The following is an 18,251-nucleotide window of genomic DNA, read 5'->3' as shown; positions in this document are numbered from 1 at the left end:
CCCCTAAGACAACCCTTGAGAATTACTGAACACTTGCACACCAAACACGTACCAAGTGCGGCTCAACAGGGGCATTGAAGGGTTAACACCGGTGCCGGCAGTTTTCCTAGTCCAGATAATAGACCGGAAAAGCGAAAAATTCGTGACACTACAAAGTGGTTCATAGACTAGTCGAATTCGAGGTAGAACCAATAAAATATGCAGGCTCGAACTCATCAAAAGAATGGCGAAAGGATGTGCGTGTGCAGCAACTATTTGCATACTAATTTGGAAGAGCTCTTTAAGAATAGCTTGTTCAGCCCAGTTACTTAAACAAATTCTGTAACTTTCACATTCTCTTCCTTGCAGGTCATCTTCTACGACTCGGACTGGAATCCCACTGTCGATCAGCAGGCCATGGATCGGGCTCATCGATTGGGCCAAACGAAACAGGTGACTGTCTACCGACTGATTTGCAAAGGAACCATCGAGGAGCGAATTCTGCAGAGGGCCCGGGAAAAAAGCGAGGTGAGTGATCGGGGATCGGGACAGGAAACCCTACCAAACCAAACCGCAAAACTCTTCAACTGCTCTGTTTTCCCTTTGTTGCATCGCATATTAGGCACGTGCTTTGTTGGGAATAAAAACCCTCCTAAAAACGAAGGCATTGTTGCGCCTTTGGGATTTTAAAAAAGTGCTCAATGCGAAACACGAGCACTTGTAAATGGGATTTAAATGGTTGGGGCTGGTAAACCAACACCGGAAATTAATTATACAATTGGGTAGGCGACATCTCGGTTACGCCTTCTGGGCCTTCTCCCTTTAAGATGGAGTACATCTACGTTTTCCTGCGCATGTATTGGCCAAATTACAATAGTCCCTTGATTACCATATGAAAGTATTTTGAGCCGACAAGTAAATATCTAGGAAGATAGGGTGCCCTTTGGCGCTATCCCCGCTCTTGTACGAGTCTCGTTTCATTTCCTGCCTTGAATGTCTAATTTAATTCAATCAAATATTGGTGTTTTCCTTCCCGAACTTCAGATACAACGCATGGTCATAAGTGGCGGCAATTTCAAACCCGACACACTCAAGCCCAAGGAAGTGGTTTCATTGCTATTGGATGACGAGGAAATCGAAATGAAATGTGAGTAGATTGACGATAAAAGTGTATTATTTGAAAGCAATTAATATTTATTTATTCCATTGACTCTAGATCGCCAGGAGGCCAAACTGCAGTCCTCTTCACCAATTCCACCAGCTGCCCAAAGCGAACGAAAAAGACGACATCCCCATAAGGTGAGATCGACAAGCCCCAAGAAAATCTTGTTAGATCGAAACGATCTGTCGGCAGTTTCATGCATGATCCAGGCTGACTGCCTAATGGCCGTTTATTAGACCAAGTTTGCACTTGCTACACGACAAGTTTCCTCTGCGCCTCCTAATGAAAGTAAATGATCTTTTGAGTGAGGTTCAAATTGCGAGTGCGTCTCCATATACAGAGAGCAAAAGCGAGGCAAAGCCGGCTCAGTTGTTCTTGGCCTATGGGTTGCATTGGTGGTCATGGTCACGTGATTCATGCAACATCACTGCACACACACACGCGCGAGCTGCAGGAACGGCAACAAAGACAATTCAATTTGCTACACAGCTAAACTCATCGTCTTGGCTGGTCTTGGTCTGCTTCATAGCGTGCTTTGAACCTACTCCATGGCCCATGAGCCACTAGCACTCCCAGCCGACTATATTCATTCATCCAAGTGCGGTACACATTAAGAAACAAATGCCTCACTAATGAAGTAATATTATAGTTCTATCCTAATGGTCTACAACCGTGCTTAATGAATACTATATAAAGGAAAGATCTTTTGTTTTCAAAACACCGTAACCCTTCTAAAAAATGTTCTTAATTCCTTTTTAAAATATATTGTAAGCAATGGGAATTTAGAATGCGTAAAACGTTAAATACTCATTTCAAAATTAACTCTGTTAATTAGTCTTTAAAGACTTGCGAAACTGCTCTTACTGTTTTAGAATGAAGTAGGCATTGTACATTTGATTTTCTAGAAATCAGTGTTTTCAAGCAAGGCTATATATCCAACTATTCAATATTCCCAGTGTAATCGTACTCCCTAGCAGATACTTCATACTTGCTCTCCAAAACAAACACTTTGCCTTTACCCTACTTGGAATCGCTTGGAAGCGCTGTCTCTCGGAGACGGAGACTCTTTTAGAAAACAGTTTCAAGTGCTTTTTGGTCCGCTTTGGTTTGGGATCGGATTGGTTCGGTTTGGGGTGCAGGCTACTACTACCAACCACCTCCAAACTCGGGCCCCGACTCTTCTTTGTGCTTTGTTTTTGTTGGTTTCGCTAAATGATTTTGTGCGTTCAATGGAACACTGAATATGGTCTGGTGCTGTAGCTGTAGCTGTTGCTTCCTCTGCCTTTGGGTCTGGGTCTGCGTCTTGGTGGCTTCTCTCCGTCTTTGGTTCTACGAGCACTGGTGCTGTGCCTCCTTTTAGTTAGTCGTACTCCACTCAAGTTCATATGCCACCAGTCGACACAATGTTATACTGGCACGCAGACATATTCCAGCCCCTCCGCCCTCGGATTGTCAATTCATTCACGGTCGGAAGTCAATGTTTCCAATGCGCGAATAGTACTTTTCATGTTTTGGGTTAAGTGCAGCCGTCTTCTTTCCTTTGGGCCTTTCGATTGGAGGAAGGCATTCAATTGGAACAGACTGCCCTGCAAGATTTGTGTCGCAGTTCTTTATTGTACGAACTGTTTATTTTCGTTACTGATATAATGATATATCATTTGAGCGAGTACTTTACGGGCGGTTTGGTTTTATTAGTGGAGAAATTCAAATTATCAAATTGAGAATTTCTCCATCGATTCGATTTTACTGGCATAATGGATTTGTATTTTATATATTAAGTAAGAAACGCGGATGACTTTTTGGATGCCATTAAATTGCCATGGTAATGGTAATAGGTGAACAAATCACCTTATTACATTTAACTATTATTACAATTTAACTATTCAATTATTTTCAGAACCGCTCTATAAGTGACTTCTACCACAAGTTTTCCCCATTTCGCCTTAGACTTTAACAATGAATATGATTAATTTTTAAAGCCATTTACCAAGCAGCTGAGTGCATGTAGGAAAATTGCTACTGTTTTCCCAGCAATTGACTATCAAAATCTGGGCGAAATGTATGCAAAACTCTTTACCCTACTTCCGAACAATTTCCTCAAGCATGGCAATTACCAGAGGCCCACCTCGACTCCCGAATACGTCCCATTTTTAACACTATCCCTCCGCTTGACCAGTCCATAACGCCAGTCGTAGTTTTGTTCAAGTTTAGCATGAATAAGTTTAATGCCATACACCGGGAGGGGAAAACTTGGCATAAATTATAAATGGCTTGAAGGGGAGCGTTCTTGGGCCAGTTAGAAGATACGAACGATAAGCAACAGTTGTAAAAATACCAGCAGATATATCTCATTTCCGTTGTCCATTAAAATGCTAATTGATTTGATTGTTACATTCGGGAATTAAGGTATAACTCTTTTATGATATTGCTTTTATTGTCTTAGGATGTAAATATGGGTGGCACCACCATCGCGGCCACAGCGGTCACCCAAAACCCCGACGACGAGATGCCCAGTTGCAGCTCGGCGCCAAAGCGCCTGAAGCTGGAAGCGGAGGAGGACTTCATCGACGTGGGCATTACGTCATCAGCCTCGAGTGTCGGCACGGACAGCAATCATCCCACTCTCAGCCAGGAAACATATGTGCCAGGAGCAACCTGTGTCCAGCAGATGGAAAACGACTCCGAAAACGAGGCTCTGGTGGTGGATGGAGACAGCCCCACGTTGTTGGGTCCAAACGAGTCCATGAGTAAGTACCAAATTAATTTGATTACACCCCCTTTGTTATATCCCATATAATTATATTGGATTGTTAAAACTATGTTTTAAATACTGTGCATTGCCTTAATTTTCCAACAACTCTAGCGATAAGTTTTTGGGAATTTACGACTTGACTTACCCATAAAACATACCATGTCCGCGATTATGTGGGTAGCATAATATCTCACACGACTTTAGCTCGATTCAAATGATTTGCGACATGTGGCTAGTTTTCCTCCAGAGCGATCACAGTTTTGTTGATTAATAAGCGAAATTATTTGGTAATCGCATGCCTCATGGAGGCAGGCGAAAATGTGGTCTACAAGTCAACTTGCCGCAAACTGAGAGCATGTCGGTTGTTATGAGTTGCCAATTGCATGTGGGATGTGCAACGATTGCAGCTTGTTAGCTCATGCGATTTGCATTCGCAAACGGTGGAAGGAGCGGGCCGAGGGGGTGAGCCAGGCTTGCTGGCAAAGCAGAAACATTTCAAATTTGTTTAACAATTAACCAATCGAAAGTACAAGACGTTGAAAAGTAGGCAACGAGCAAAAAGCAAATAGCAGCCGTAACAGCAAAAAACTGATGTGAAATCGCGACAAGTGCAGCGTCAGCAGATCGAAGTTGCATGTTGCTGGTTGCACGTTGCCGGAGGAGGAGACCAGCAGGAACAGCTCCGATGGCATCTGCGACTTGACCAGTTTGTTGCCCGTTTGGTTGGCCAAACTGTGGCACACTCACTGATTGGCCTGCAAATTCACAACTCACAATTCACTGGCGAACGCAGCTAATTTTGCCTATGTCCCCGTTTCATCTTGTTACCGCAAACGCGCGTCTGTCGCTTGATAACGTTTTCATTTGGACCTGATGTGGCTGTTTTGTTGTGGATACTACCAGTTCGACTCCTGTCCAGTTCCCCTTCTTGGGAGACAGTGATGCCCGCTTTGCAATGGAGAGTGTGGGAATAGAAAAGGACTACCCGTACTTGGGAAGTCATGCAGTATACAATATTCTCTTTAAATCATTGATTGTTGAATCATTTTTAATGCCCTAAAATCGTTTCTGATTATAGCAGGAAAATACAAAATACATTAAGTAAAAGATGAAGTTAAATCAAAATCGTTAAAAACTAATCTTAAGTGTATAGCTCTTTAGAAAACTGATCGATGCCACCAGATATTACGCCTTTTTCCGAAAAACTCCATTTTGGCATTACTTCGTTAGGATTTCCCAGACGAACGCAATCCAGTTTACTTTCGACGAGTTGATTATGTTTGGTTCGCTTGTCACTTGGCGTTCGGTTTTGGTTTTGGTTTTGCCTTCGCTTTTTGCTTAGCATTAAAATGCCGCAAAAACCAATGAAAGCCGAAGAAAGACGGCGAGGCAGAAAAACTTACTGAAATGCGGCTCATAAATAATTTTTATGTGCACAGGGCTTGGCCGAAAGACACAGCTAATTTAATCAATGAGCTCACGTGTTGTGGCTATATAAATTGCCAATCTGAGCGGGTTGCTCTCCTTGTTTTGATTTCGTAATGCAAACCGACATTTATGTGCTGTTTACTACTGTGCCGAGCCAAATGAGAAATTGTCATGAATGCAGAGTTACACATTCTACTGTTGTAATTCTTCGAAATCAAATACTTCTCGTGAGCTAGGCGTAACTAAATTATTTGCCTGATGTTTCGCATTCAGCTGCATTCCATGGCCAGACCCGAAGTACACTGAGATAAATACGCACGTATCTTATTTCCCTGTATATAAAGGTAAAGCTATGTATGTTTTCTTGTTGTGTAAACCATAAGTGGATCTGGGGAGAGCTAATGTTATACAGCAGGACTTTGCTGCAATTGACCACATTTTTCTGTAGCCATCATTTAAATTTCCCAGTGCGTAAACCACTTTTTCCCACTTAATTGTCTTGTGTAACACGCAGTGAAAAAATTTCTTAATTGGTGCCATTCAATTGGGACACGTGCCAAATGTGCAACTTTCACATGAGCCAAACATAATGCAGCATAGGCGAAACTAAGGCGAAACACTAAGCGATGCCATTACTCCACCCGAATTAAATATTCATTAGCCCAACCCCGCGTAGATCATAAGATCCCTGTCCACTTTGTCAGCGGAGCTTGTGAGACATGAAAATAATTAAGCCAAAACACTTGTTCAACATACGAATACCCGTATATAAATCGAAGCTCTCGGGGAACAGCGGCAAAAAAGTATCTCATAGAATACAAGTTAGCCATGAGACACAATTACGCTGCGAATCTTAGCAGCAAATCAAAACCGCGAACAAAAACTTTGATTGGCCACAAAAATTCACACAGCCACTGGTAATTACAAAAAAATAAAATAATGCATTCTCGAATGCCAATCATCCGTGGGCACACGAAAAATGTGCGTTTCGCTGAGCATTCTGAAGAACGCAACCATCAATTGCATAGGCTCGGTTTGCTAATGGTTCCATTTCAGCCCAACTTCAGCCAACTGGCCTAAAGCCCGCACTTTGCCGCATAAATTTACACCTTATTGGCCCCCATAGCGCCTATAGCCAGTACGTGCTGCGGATTTGTGGTAACCCTGTGGTAACTAGCCGAGTACCAGGCTCAACATTTGATGTGGCCAATTGCAGTTGGCCACTTGTCAGCCGGCCGGCTCGAAGCTCTAAAACTAAAGTGGTTTTGACTCAAATTGGTTAATCATATTTGCAATGTGAAAACGAATCCGCTTAAGAATTTGGCTTTAAGTCTGGCGGTTTTGCATTGCTTGGATTTAAATGCGTGAATTTTTAATTGGGCATCGAGTGGAAAAAGGAATAGTTGTGAATTACAAATTATGCGCTGATTGGTTGACTAAAGCTGGTTTCAAGTATGAAGCATATTTCACAAAAAGTGGACTTGACATTAAAGCTATGCAAAAAGATTTAAGTAGATGTTGCTGCTTAACTTTCAATGTACTGATAATGTTGACAATGAAGACTATAATAAACGGAATTTCGTGAAATTTGTTTAGTTCCCTAGTTTAACAATTTAATGACAGGAGCCGCTGAAGAGAAAAAGTAAAACTAAGTGCCCTCCAACTACAGTTCGTGTCCATAACGCACCCCTAATGAGCCCGAAAAAGAACATACTTTATGCCCTTTTAGTCATTCCTTCTGGGGTGTTGCCCAGTCAGTACATGCATTTTTTAGAAGAGGGCTCCACCAGGAAGAGGAAAAGCAGGACCATCTGCCATCGGGGTTTTGGCCATTAGCTAAATGTGGCGTAAAATTGCTGGCGTTTCCGTTAGTTCGCCTCGCATCTGTGGTGTCAATTTCACACATGTTATGAGCACTTTGCGGTCGCCAGATTGATGACTCTTTCGAAACGAAACGAAACGGAACCCCAGAGTCCTTGTCCTTGTTATGGCTAATCCCCCGAAAAGTTCCGGCCCGGAAGTGCCCCGAGAAATGCCCACCGAGCGGGCTTTAATTTAAAATTCAAGTGGCAAAGCCAGACAAAAATCTCTGTGCGGCGACAACAAATCATGACAATGGCAATGAACAGCAGCGTGCAAACACAATGACGACTACGACTGCACCTCATCAAATGCAACACGCTGGCGAAGATGATGATGAAGATGGGCGACACGGCGAGCAGAGACCACCGCTTGAAACCAACCCGGCCAGAAGGCAGACGCAGCGTTAGAAAGGCCAGAACGGGTATTGCAGGCATTGGACAAAAAGTGCGATCGATTGCAATGCGCACCGAATTTCAATTGGCTGCAGGAGCGTACCCCATCGATCTTGGACTCCAAGTGGGGAATACAGTTGCCACTGCAGTTAGCAGCTTGCAGCCTGCAGCCTGCAGTTGGCCATCACCAGCTGGCCACGCAAGGAATTGGGTTATGACCTCGAATGCGTGTCGCCACGGGCAAAGCCACAAGGCATCTGCCTGGACCCACTGGCTTTCATCGAACCATGGGCTCGTGATTGAGCCGTTTGGTTTCCAGTGCGCGGCAGTAAAAAGCTGAAAGTATCTTCAACATTTTTCAGGTATTGTGCCGAGCCCGGAATCGAAGAAAATGCCTGAACAATTCTGCCACTGGCATCTACAATTCTATTGTCTTCCGTGTCACAGGAAAAATGCTTACGATCCGTTTACCAGACATGCCAAAATGATCATAGTACTACGAAAATGCTTTGAATTTAGTTTTTAGTAGTCCTAGACTTTATACTCGGCAATAAAAATGTAAAAAATCCTAAAATTTAGTTAACCACCCAGAAATTAAAAGTACTGGATAAGATGTAATGCCAAGATGGTACTAGAAACCTGTAAAAAAAAACAAAAGGCACCTAATTAAAATTACAAAAAAAAAAGGAAAACATTTTAGACACACTTTTTAGGCCTACGACAAAAATTGTAAAATAAAATCAAGAAATGACGGCCCCACAAAAACTCCGAGCTTCGACGATGGAGTGGTGCAACCGAAACTCGAGACCCAAGCCTTCGATTCCCACTCCCGCCGTGCGCCCGGAAGCTACTAGATGGCAAAAGCCAGGACCCATGGGCCGGAATGAGTGGGCCAACTTCCACAAGACCTACCAAGCAGATGCAATGGCCCACAACCTCAGATTGCAGGGTGGAAAGCAGAAGGAAGATAGGTAAAACAACCTAAAATGATGGTACAAGTGTTCCATAGAGATGGTAGTTTCCCATTACTCGATCTTCCCTAGCAAACAAATTGTTGACAAGCCTTCTTTGGCAGAAGTTACTTGTCTAAGGGAAAACCGAAATCGTCTGAGTGCACCACGCTGGCAGCGCCAAAAGTACATTCCACCGCCACCGGAGCAGTTTCCCTATCGACCACAAATCATCGGCCAAAGTGTTCCACGTCCGGAACATGGTAGACCCGTAGAAAGGCCAGCGGTTCCGTGCTGCTTCCAGCATGTGGAGCTCGAGAACGATTTTTGGGCTAGCCTGCGCTTTCCTGTATCGCGGAAAGCACTCACAGCACGTCCCAGCAAGAAGATCTATGAACTGTCCAGGCCACGCCAATTTCCACTGGCATGCCACTGCTCGATGTACAGCAATTACGAGGATCAGGTGCCCAGACGTCGGAAAATGTCCCCGCGGCAGTGGCGGCTCCATCTGCAGCGACTCGAGTTCCTTTCGAAACCCAATCCTCGGGTTCTGGCCGATCTTATGTGCTGCTGTCCCTAAAGTGCACCAAAAAGATTACTCCTTAGGAACAGATCACCTACTAAATAAATTGGTGGGCTGAGCTGTAGTTAAGAATTAATCGGATTGATACCACTGGAAATGGTTTCATTCAAAGTCCAAATAAAGTAAATATATACTTTAGCTCAAGCTTAAGAGGATGCTACTCTTCAAAGCCATATACATAAAGAGTAGGCGTCCCTAATCACTCGGAGGTGTTATCCTTCGAAAGTCAGTCAGTAACCAGACAGTCGTAAGATAATACCTTCAAAATTTAAAAAGAGCAACCATTAAAAAGTTAAAAAAAATTAAAATGAACAATGAAGCTTACGGAACCCACTTGGGCAAAATTAAGAGTTCAGAACCGTCGATAGCCCCCATAGACTCCGGCCATAATTTTGATGAGCACGAAACATTGCTCCTGAAACCCAAGATTCAAGAGCCGCCGCCCTCTTGGTTGGCATGGTGCGATCGAAACTCAAAGCCTGTGAAACGGGCACGGCCTCGTGAGATCCGAAAGCTGACCCCGTGGCAGAAAAGCGGTCCGATGACCATTAGGGATTGGAAGCACTTTGGAGCCTGGGCTGCTTTCCGGGCCAGGCCCAAGAACCCAAAGCTGCAGAGACCTGCAAAGCCCTTCTGTGCGGCCAAATACTTGCCTTGCGCCCTAAAAAAGCGCCAGCTGGAGGAGGATGAGTTGCGGGAAAGGATGTTGCTGCTGGCCAAACCCCGAAAGATCACCGAGAAGTACAATACGCCGGACCGACCGCCGGCGTACTCCCCGGCGATCTTTTGGGGCAGGCCACCGCATCGCGATCCCGGTCGACCCTTCCAGCCTCCCCACGTTCCCGACTGCTTTCCCACCGACGAACTGGAGGCGGATTTCTGGGCCCAGCTCCGGTTTCCTGTCCGGCCGGCAGCCCTCTTGGGAAAGATTACGCCTCGCATCCAGTCCCTGGCCAAACCACGGGTATATCCACCTACTCCGCACTGCCCCGTTCCTGAAAAGGTGTTGCATCCGCTGGACGTTCCGCCTCCGCCACGAAGGAAGTTCACAAACAGGGGCTGGCGGATGCACCAGATCCGACTGCTATACCTCTCCAAGCCGGTTTTTAGAAGTGATATGAGGTTCTTCTATTGTAACGTCTAACATCTGCTCTTTATATTTGCCCAACACAAAATGTATCTATTAAAGTTTTTGACCCTTATGTTATTATTGAAGTGTGCTTCTTAAACTATAGAATCCGGTATACTCATTCCACTGGCTCTTTTCATACAGCTCTTTATTTTATTTTCATGGTCAGATAAGTAGGCGTCCATCTAGTCGTCTGTATAATTTTACATCTCAACCGGCTGAGAACTTTACTTTTTCTTTTAAAAAACCATCGCCATAGGAACTAAAAATTTGATTTGTTGCATTAGGTACAGTTTGAACCTTGCTAAATTTTAAGTGATTTTAAATCGACAATCGGGTCACCATGAGTGTAATACAAGAAGAGACCAAGGCCAGTGTCATCAGCGTGGTGAAGCCGCCACCGAGTTGGGTGGAATGGTGCGAGCGGAATGCCAAGCCGATCCAACGTCGTCTGCACCAGGAGCGGCGCTACCTAACCAGATGGCAGATACCAGGACCTATGAAGAAGGCGCAGTGGAGGGAGTTCTACGAGTGGGCAGCGTCCAGATCCATGCCAAAGGAACTGCCGAAGCCGGTCCAGCAGCCCATACCTTGTCCTGCCAAGTTCCTGCCTTGCGCCAGAAAGCCACGCGCCATCGATCCGGACGAGTTTCAGGAGAAGGTGGCCAAGTTGGCCACGCCGCTGGAACGCAAAATGACGCCGAAGCACCAGTACATCTATCCGGTGCATCCGTACTCCCCGATAATTGTCTGGGGTCAGCCGCCACTCCATGACAAGGGACGACCCTTTAAGCCCCCACCGAAACCCTGCTGCTTCTTTAATGCCGACATCGAGGACAAGTGGTGGGCCGAGCTCCGCTTTCCCATCCGCAAGGCTGCTCTGAAGGCCACGATAACTCCGCGCATCCTTAGCCTGTCGAAGCCGAAGATCACGCCTCAGTTCCCGCCGCATTGCTACCATCCGGATCACATCTACGATGTGCTGAATGTCAAGCCGCCGCGGAGGAAGAAGTTCACTCCCCAGGGATGGCGTCTTCACCAAATCAGATTGCTATATCTATCGAAGCCCGTGTCCCGGCCCGAATACGAGTATTTTTATATGTAATCGAGTCATATGGCGTCCGTTCCGTATCATTGTTTTTGACCTTCAATATATGCTTGATGTTCAACGATCCATGTAAACGATATGTTCCAAATTGAATGTTGTGTAAATATGATTATATTATGAATTGATATTAATTTACTATTTTATCCTTTGAGATATGACTACTTTACTGATTATGCTTCAACCTCGAACTGAAATCTCACCCAATAGCTAGCTGCAGCTGGGTTCTTGGACTTTTGCAAATCCGTAAAAAAATTAGCAATTTCACGCAGATAAGAATCGCCATTTATATGACTTTTAATGGCCCACAGTAGCCGGCAATACCAACAACGACAACGGCGAAATGTAATCTAAGCCTGCGAATCTGGGCAGGACGAGGTGAGCCGGGTGCCCGGGTGCCCGGGAAAAAGTGCCAAGGAGCCAAAGATCCAGAGAGCCACTTAGTCATGGCCGGCGCATTACAGTCAAAGGTGAGGCCTTTCGAGCCGAGATTCCCTTCTTTCACTTCGCTTATCAGGCGTAGCAAACATGCGTCACATTGGCACCGCTTTGGCCCAAGGAGCTAGGATCAAGGTTCACAAATGGTCATCAGTCAAATCAATTAGATAATTGAATGAATGATTTGTGAAATCCGATTATGCTCGGCGGATTCTCGTTCCCCGTCTGCTGAGCTTCATTCTCTGCTGCTTTTTTCTTTTTTTGCTACTTCCCGTCTCTTTTTTGTCATATTTGCTTGCTGCAACTCCATTGTTGTTATTTCTTGGGGCCTTTCGTGTCGATTGGCAATATGGAGAGGGCCCAGACGATGTAAATATCACCAACGAGCAGCAGCAAACCAAACAAAAGCGAACATATTTATAGTATCATAAAAGCAACTTCAGCGAAGCGAATACTTACTATCGATGATATAGGCTGAAGTTTGCTGGGCAGAAGGAAGTGGATTTTAGGAACAATATTTAGTATTAATGTTGTTTATAAATCAAAATTATTTGTGTATCAAAATAGAGTTACTACAAAAGATTTAATGATTGCAAAAATAATATTTTTAGCACTTACTTTCCCACTCCCCTTTGGTTTCCATTACAACCCATATTTTATCCCCGATTCAACTGGCTAATCATCAGGCTAGCCCGAGCTAGACCTAATCCATCACGCTCAACATTTCCACTTTGCCAGGTATTTTCCAGCGCTTTTCCTTGCCTCCGGTTGACAGCTGAATTATGCTGAAGAGCGAAACTTTGGTGTTTTTTGATGTTTTGCTGCAATGCCACGACGTTTGACCGAAATACATGCCAAAAGCAGCAGCAAGCCGAGAACGAACTGCCAAAAAAAGGAAATAGTCGAGGAAAACCTCTTCTGGGCTGTGTGAATTGCCTTGGATTGGATTTTATTGATAAAACTTATTGCTTAAATCCAAAGTTCAGTTCAATAATAATGCACTGCCGCTCGAGTTGGTCTCGTTCTCGTTCTCGTTGTAACAGTAAAAGTAAACCCTATCACCAAAGCGGGCGCACTGCTTTTGGCCCTCTCTCTTGCGGCTTAAGCCATTTGAAGAGCTGGGGACATGGCCACAATCTTGCAGACAATTCCTCTGGCGACCGCCGAAAGCGATGATCACTGCACCGACTAGACAGTAATGTCTATCACGGAGTGATGATCATCGCATCGGGTATGATGATGCTGCCGGCACTCGTGTGCGTTGCATACCGAAATGGCAGAACGCCAGGCATTGTCGCCAAACACCAGACAAGATACACTCGTACTGGGGAAATAGAACCAGTGGAACAACAACATTGTTGTCTGCCCGCTGATCACTGGTTTTTGAGCCTGTCTTGTCGTCGTTGTTTGTTTGTTGTCTCTGTTTTATTTATGCAACTTACAGTTAGCCGTCTAAGTCGCTGACATATAACCAGCGAAATATTTAAGTTTAACCCTAGAGATATCGTTTTAAGCTGAATATGTTGGAAAGAATGAGCATAACACCATATCCTATTGATGTTGGCAGTCATAAATTCCTTAGTAACTTTCAATTTAATAGTTTTAATTAACATTTCTCTGGGCTTGATCGAATCTGGGGTTCTCTGTCACGTGCACCGGCGGGTTAAGAATTATAATATGGAAATATGGCACTCGGCATACTTTTCGTTGGCATTTCGGTGGAGTCTTGGCCACGATAAAAGTTGAACTTGTTTGCTGCCATTCCGCCATTGTCTTCGGGGCATAAAAAGTAACACGTTGAATGCGCAAATATGGTCATGGCACAAATATCGATAGTAAGGTGCTGGCAAGGAGTTATGGCCAGGAAACCTAAGAAGGTATCCCCGTCAGGCAGCCGTCAGCGAAGCCCAGGCCATCCCCATTAATTAGGCATTTAGGTTGCGAGCCATAAAATTGTGGTAAATGTAACGAAACTCCCAGTTTAATGTTTGTTTTTCGTTACATATTGGGCCAGCTGCTTGTGGATTTCGTCCGACCGCAATTAATCAATACCGACTCACCTATAAATTTCCGCTCTCCTTGCAGACTTCCTCGGCGACCTCAGTGGCATTTCGCCGATGCGGCGCCGCCACCACCCGCGCGGCACAAGACGCGGACGTCCCAGGGGCAGCACGCGGCGCGGCGGCGGACACGGCTCGATCCCGCGCGTGCTAACGCCGACGCAAGCGGCACCGCCAGCGGTACCTTCAGCGGCGGGAACAGGAGCGGCAGCGGCAGCGGGAGCGGCTTCACCCCTGCAGCAGCAGGAAGTAAGCGGCGGTGGCGACACTGGCGGCGTCCCGCTCAACGAAGAAGGTAGGTGCACTTGCAGAAAATACGTGCTTTCAGCCAAACTTTACTAGCTTATAATGTGAAAAACAAAGAGTGTGTTATAAGTGAAAAGTTGTAATAGTTTCGGCAATCTGAAGCGTATATAGTTGCAGTATTTATATGTTAAAAAACTGCTACTTCGGCAGCTTAGTAGTTAACGCATTCCATACAGTAGTTACCAAATAGCTAGTATAGGTTAAGCCTGGAAAAGAAGCAGTCAACTTAGTTGCGAAGCACTTTTCTCAGTGCAGGTAACTTTCCCTTCGTATCGCAACTCAACTCAACGCAAGGATTTACCCCCCAGTTGAGTAGAGTGTCACTTGTCGCTAATCGCTTGTCATAATCACGTTTATCGCTGCCTTTTCCGGAACAAGTATTTTCGGGTACTCAGGCCCCTCCCCCTGTGGTGGTATTATCTCCATAGGGCTTTGTGGTTGATCTACCGGTCCCCTTTCGATTTATTCGTTTTTTCGGATATGTCTCGATTACAGCCCGCAGAAATAATGCATCCACTTTGTGGTACGTGACAATTTCAACGCAGTGGCAGGCGTTGTTGCATTACATAACATTCAGCACTGCCCCTTACGGCAAATACTTAAATCCAGATAAAACATTCTTGAAAGTTCGCCCCTTCGTTGGGCTGCAAGTCAAGCCAAATATTTGTGCAGAGATTCACATCTGGCTGCATTATCTTTTGCTGCGCTTACTTGCTCGCTTTTCAAGTTAACTGCGGAAAAGACAACTTATTTGGCATTAATTCCCTACCCATTTATTAGAACACGTTGCGGTTCTCACAGATTGTTACCAATCAGCAAAGTAATGCGCATCTGCGAAATGGTAAATTTCCCGAATTTATAGTCAAACAAATTCGCTTTAAAAGCAGATAAATCCTGCAGCAATGTGGCAATTTTCAGTTGGATTTCAGATTTCAGGCGCACGACAAATGATAATTGTTTAAATCCGCTTAAAGTCCCAGACACCAGGCAAGGGGAGCGCGGCACACGTGACAGGAACACGTTCCGTAGCTGTTGGCCCAAAATGGAGACATAATCGCAATGGCAAATACGCAACGTTGCATAAATTAAAGTGGGCCAGCAGGAAGAGAAGGGCCAGCATGTTTCGGGGTACTTTTGACAATTAAAAAACCACAATTGCATGCATTGCTGGGACAAACAAGTAAATGCCAGGATGCGTTGGAACGTGCGGTGACAAATGCCAGTGGAATTAGCAAGAAAGTTGCTTATCCTTTGTTCAGCTCGATCTGCTCGTTTTCCATTCATCTAATGGAATCTGATGGCAGTTAAAGCACAGTGTGCGCCCTTAAATATTATTTATTGTCCACTTTCTAATAACCTAAACCTTTTTCCTTTTGCAGACTACAGAGCAAGTCCCTCTGGCCAATCGCCTGGAGTGTCCAGCAAGCGCGGACCAGGACGACCCCGCTCCAAAACCGCCACGCCCATCAGTCGAGGCACCCGCGGCACTCCACGTGCCCGCCGACCCATGGGACCTTTGCTGGTGCCTCTGGGGCGCAGTCCGGATGCCACGCCGCCCAGCAGCAGTCCGGCCACCAGTCGGGCGCCTAGTCCTTTGACTGGATCTCATGGTGGCGGCGGTCCAGAGTAGTTCCCAAAAATGTAATTTGTATTTGAAGGACAAAAAAAGAATTGCTGATTAAAGTAAATGCAAACGTACTAGAATTCGGTCTAAAGTTTTATAATTCTTGAGAAAGGAAACCTGTGGCTTTTATCGTTTTAATAATTAGTGAAAAATAACGAGTGTTGTCATCATAAATTAATAAACTTGTAAAACTGTTGGAGAGCTTCCGCTGACATTTGACGCATTAGCCTGAGTTTTGATCGCGTCAAGTTCGTTGGCCAAGACTTTGAAACAAATTCACGCATCAGCCATCAAAATAATTGTAGGCGGCGGAAACAAAACCATCAAATGAGAGGTGTAATAAAAATTTTGTTCGGACTCAAACAAATTTTAGTTGTAATCAACACCGCCGACGCGTCGAAATTAGCGTTACAATCGAGCATACGCAGCCAAATAAAACTGGTAATTAAATTAAGGAAAATGGGAAAACTCTGTGAGAAGACCAAGCTCATAGGGCGCCGAAATCATTGTCATTCGGCAATTAGTTACGCTGCGTGGTTCCCGGTACCAAAGGTTTCTCCAAACAGCAGTTTACGATCTGTATTAAATGTATACATATTTCAGTTTTATAACCGCGGAGTTATCTTAAGACAGCAGTCTCATAAACTAAGCAGGACACGCTTCTGCGCAGACAATAACTGAAAAATATAAATATTTACGCAGATATAATCATGCTCTTCAGTGAGACTATAGAATAAAAACTATTTTATGAGAACTGGGTGAATTGAAAATAGAGGCAAATATAAGTATCCATTTTGAAATCGTGCTTACAAGAACACCATGATTTATAATTTAACTTCATTATTATTTTTAACATGCTTCATAAATACAAATAACTTTCGATTTTCAAATTCGAGTTTATCCTAGATATTTGAAGAGTATCTAAGAGTATCTAACCATCGATCACATCTCATTAGCTTTTATCGCCACTCGCGCTTGCAGTTGCTTGGCATTGACTCTCTAGGCATCTTGGACTTCTCAATATGACAATTCTTAATATTCCAACTGCAACTTGTTTTCCTTTTTGTTGCTACTTTTTTCCTCCTCAGAGTCGCCGGCGGCCAGTTGGCGACATTGGCGGACTGTCATAAGATTCACGTTTCGCCCGTAGTCGCTGCAGTTGGAGAATCCGAGAAATGTTAAAAGTGTGCATTTATGCCAAGTGGCATCTGAGGCGGCGTCGGGCAGTCAGTCGTTTACCTTTCTCCCACTCCGTCCCCCTATTCAATCCATTCTTCTTGGGGGTACTGCGTTTATTAATTAGCAGCCATCTCGAACTCGAAACCAAGCTGAAGCCACATCATGATACCCTTTCCTATCTTTTTACAAAGCTTTTTACATTTACACCGCAAAGATATTTTTTAAATTCTAAGATCTTTTATTATTTTAATCATTTTCCATATGCAGAAGCATAGATATGTGTTACTTGCAGTTTATTAATAACAGCTACATCCTGTCTGCAAGGGTGATCAGTGTTTCGATTGCGAAGAAAACCAATAATTCTTGTTTTTTCCTCAATTAAAAATCACAAGCTGCATTTCAATCGTTGTTGACTGCTACTGCCTCTGAAGTTGTGGTTGCTGCAGGAAAAGAAAATTGTTGAAAAGCCGGCCACAGGTTGGTGTGCCGCATTGGCGTCTGTTGGCAAGTTGCAAGGAGTTGGTAGCTTGGCCCAGCCCGTGCTGCATATCCTACTCTGGAAGAGATCCTTTTGATACGCCTAAAAAATGGAAGTTAATCCTCTTTGCAGCTGCTTCCGAATTCGCAGCAGGCACAGCCCAAGAACGAGCTCAATCCCTTCTTGTGAGTTAATCCAGCGCAACTAATAAGCCGCAGAAGCCGGACTTGAATCCTTTCCTGCCGTTCCGAGACGTTGTCTTTGCCACATAAGCCGGTAAAGATGTTCCGTGGTCTATAAATCAAGACAATAAGCACGGTGCGCAGATTGCAGAGCCACACCTTGAAAAAATAAGCAAAAGGATTTAATTTTCTTCAAAAGCAAGCACAAAAGGGGGGAAATCCAAGATTCACTCCTTTCATGCCCTTCCTACGCATCGGATCGGCTTAGTCCTCGAGTTCTATGCACGGGCATCTTCCAGGTCATCCTTAAAAAACGAAGAATACGCAGGCTGCTCTAGTTTCCCTGCCACTTAACGAGAACAGAAGAAAGATTGGATGAGTTCCCTCAAAGGACTGCAGAATGCTATTCATCTGGCAGTCTATTTTCGGGAAATTAAAATGTCTACTCCTACTATTTGTCTTCGAGGGCACGGCCTCGGGTTTGGTACATCTTTGGGTTTTTTAGGGATTCCGAACATCCCTCCAGCGACTATCTATCATGTGACCCCATCCCCATGGCCGGATGGATGATGAATGTGCGCGTTTGGCGTCTCTAATTCAATTTATCTTAGACAAAGTCAACGTCTCTCTATACCTCCGCA

At 44.6% G+C, this 18,251-nt stretch overlaps 4 protein-coding genes across 4 annotated transcripts in view; all 4 read left to right on the top strand.

Annotated features, from left to right (window-relative positions):
- LOC6554048 (chromatin-remodeling ATPase INO80) overlaps positions 1-15,851 on the top strand; it is a 35,941-nt gene extending 20,090 nt beyond the window's left edge. Inside the window, exons 9-14 of the mRNA XM_001979497.3 lie at positions 349-507; positions 1,024-1,126; positions 1,196-1,278; positions 3,585-3,888; positions 13,867-14,136; positions 15,527-15,851. Of these exons, the coding sequence (XP_001979533.2) occupies positions 349-507; positions 1,024-1,126; positions 1,196-1,278; positions 3,585-3,888; positions 13,867-14,136; positions 15,527-15,777 (1,170 nt within the window). The 3' untranslated portion in view covers positions 15,778-15,851. The remainder of the gene's footprint in view (positions 1-348; positions 508-1,023; positions 1,127-1,195; positions 1,279-3,584; positions 3,889-13,866; positions 14,137-15,526) is intronic.
- On the top strand, positions 8,248-9,243 carry LOC6554030. Its single transcript, XM_001979504.3, has 2 exons — positions 8,248-8,547; positions 8,620-9,243. Exons 1-2 carry the CDS (start codon positions 8,324-8,326, stop codon positions 9,104-9,106), a joined length of 711 nt encoding a protein of 236 aa, XP_001979540.1. The 5' UTR covers positions 8,248-8,323; the 3' UTR covers positions 9,107-9,243.
- Positions 9,334-10,316, top strand: LOC6554031. Its single transcript, XM_001979505.3, has one exon. It carries the CDS (start codon positions 9,417-9,419, stop codon positions 10,251-10,253), a length of 837 nt encoding a protein of 278 aa, XP_001979541.1. The 5' UTR covers positions 9,334-9,416; the 3' UTR covers positions 10,254-10,316.
- On the top strand, positions 10,396-11,477 carry LOC6554032. Its single transcript, XM_001979506.3, has one exon. The coding sequence runs from the start codon at positions 10,582-10,584 to the stop codon at positions 11,341-11,343; it is 762 nt and encodes a 253-aa protein (XP_001979542.1). The 5' UTR covers positions 10,396-10,581; the 3' UTR covers positions 11,344-11,477.
- Positions 15,852-18,251: the final 2,400 nt, after the last annotated feature.

The sequence above is a fragment of the Drosophila erecta genome, unplaced genomic scaffold, assembly GCF_003286155.1.
Source record: "Drosophila erecta strain 14021-0224.00,06,07 unplaced genomic scaffold, DereRS2 tig00000000-arrow-pilon, whole genome shotgun sequence".
Lineage (NCBI taxonomy): Eukaryota > Metazoa > Arthropoda > Insecta > Diptera > Drosophilidae > Drosophila > Drosophila erecta.
Note: the sequence above shows the minus strand (reverse complement) of the source record. Positions and strands in the feature narration are given on the sequence as shown.

Excerpts from the sequence above, each read along its gene's own strand:
- LOC6554032 (XM_001979506.3), top strand. The coding sequence starts at position 10,582 with ATGAGTGTAATACAAGAAGAGACCAAGGCCAGTGTCATCAGCGTGGTG.
- LOC6554030 (XM_001979504.3), top strand. The coding sequence starts at position 8,324 with ATGACGGCCCCACAAAAACTCCGAGCTTCGACGATGGAGTGGTGCAAC. Across the intron at positions 8,548-8,619 it reads GGAAAGCAGAAGGAAGATAG|CAAACAAATTGTTGACAAGC; the intron begins GTAAAACAACCT and ends GATCTTCCCTAG.
- LOC6554031 (XM_001979505.3), top strand. The coding sequence starts at position 9,417 with ATGAACAATGAAGCTTACGGAACCCACTTGGGCAAAATTAAGAGTTCA.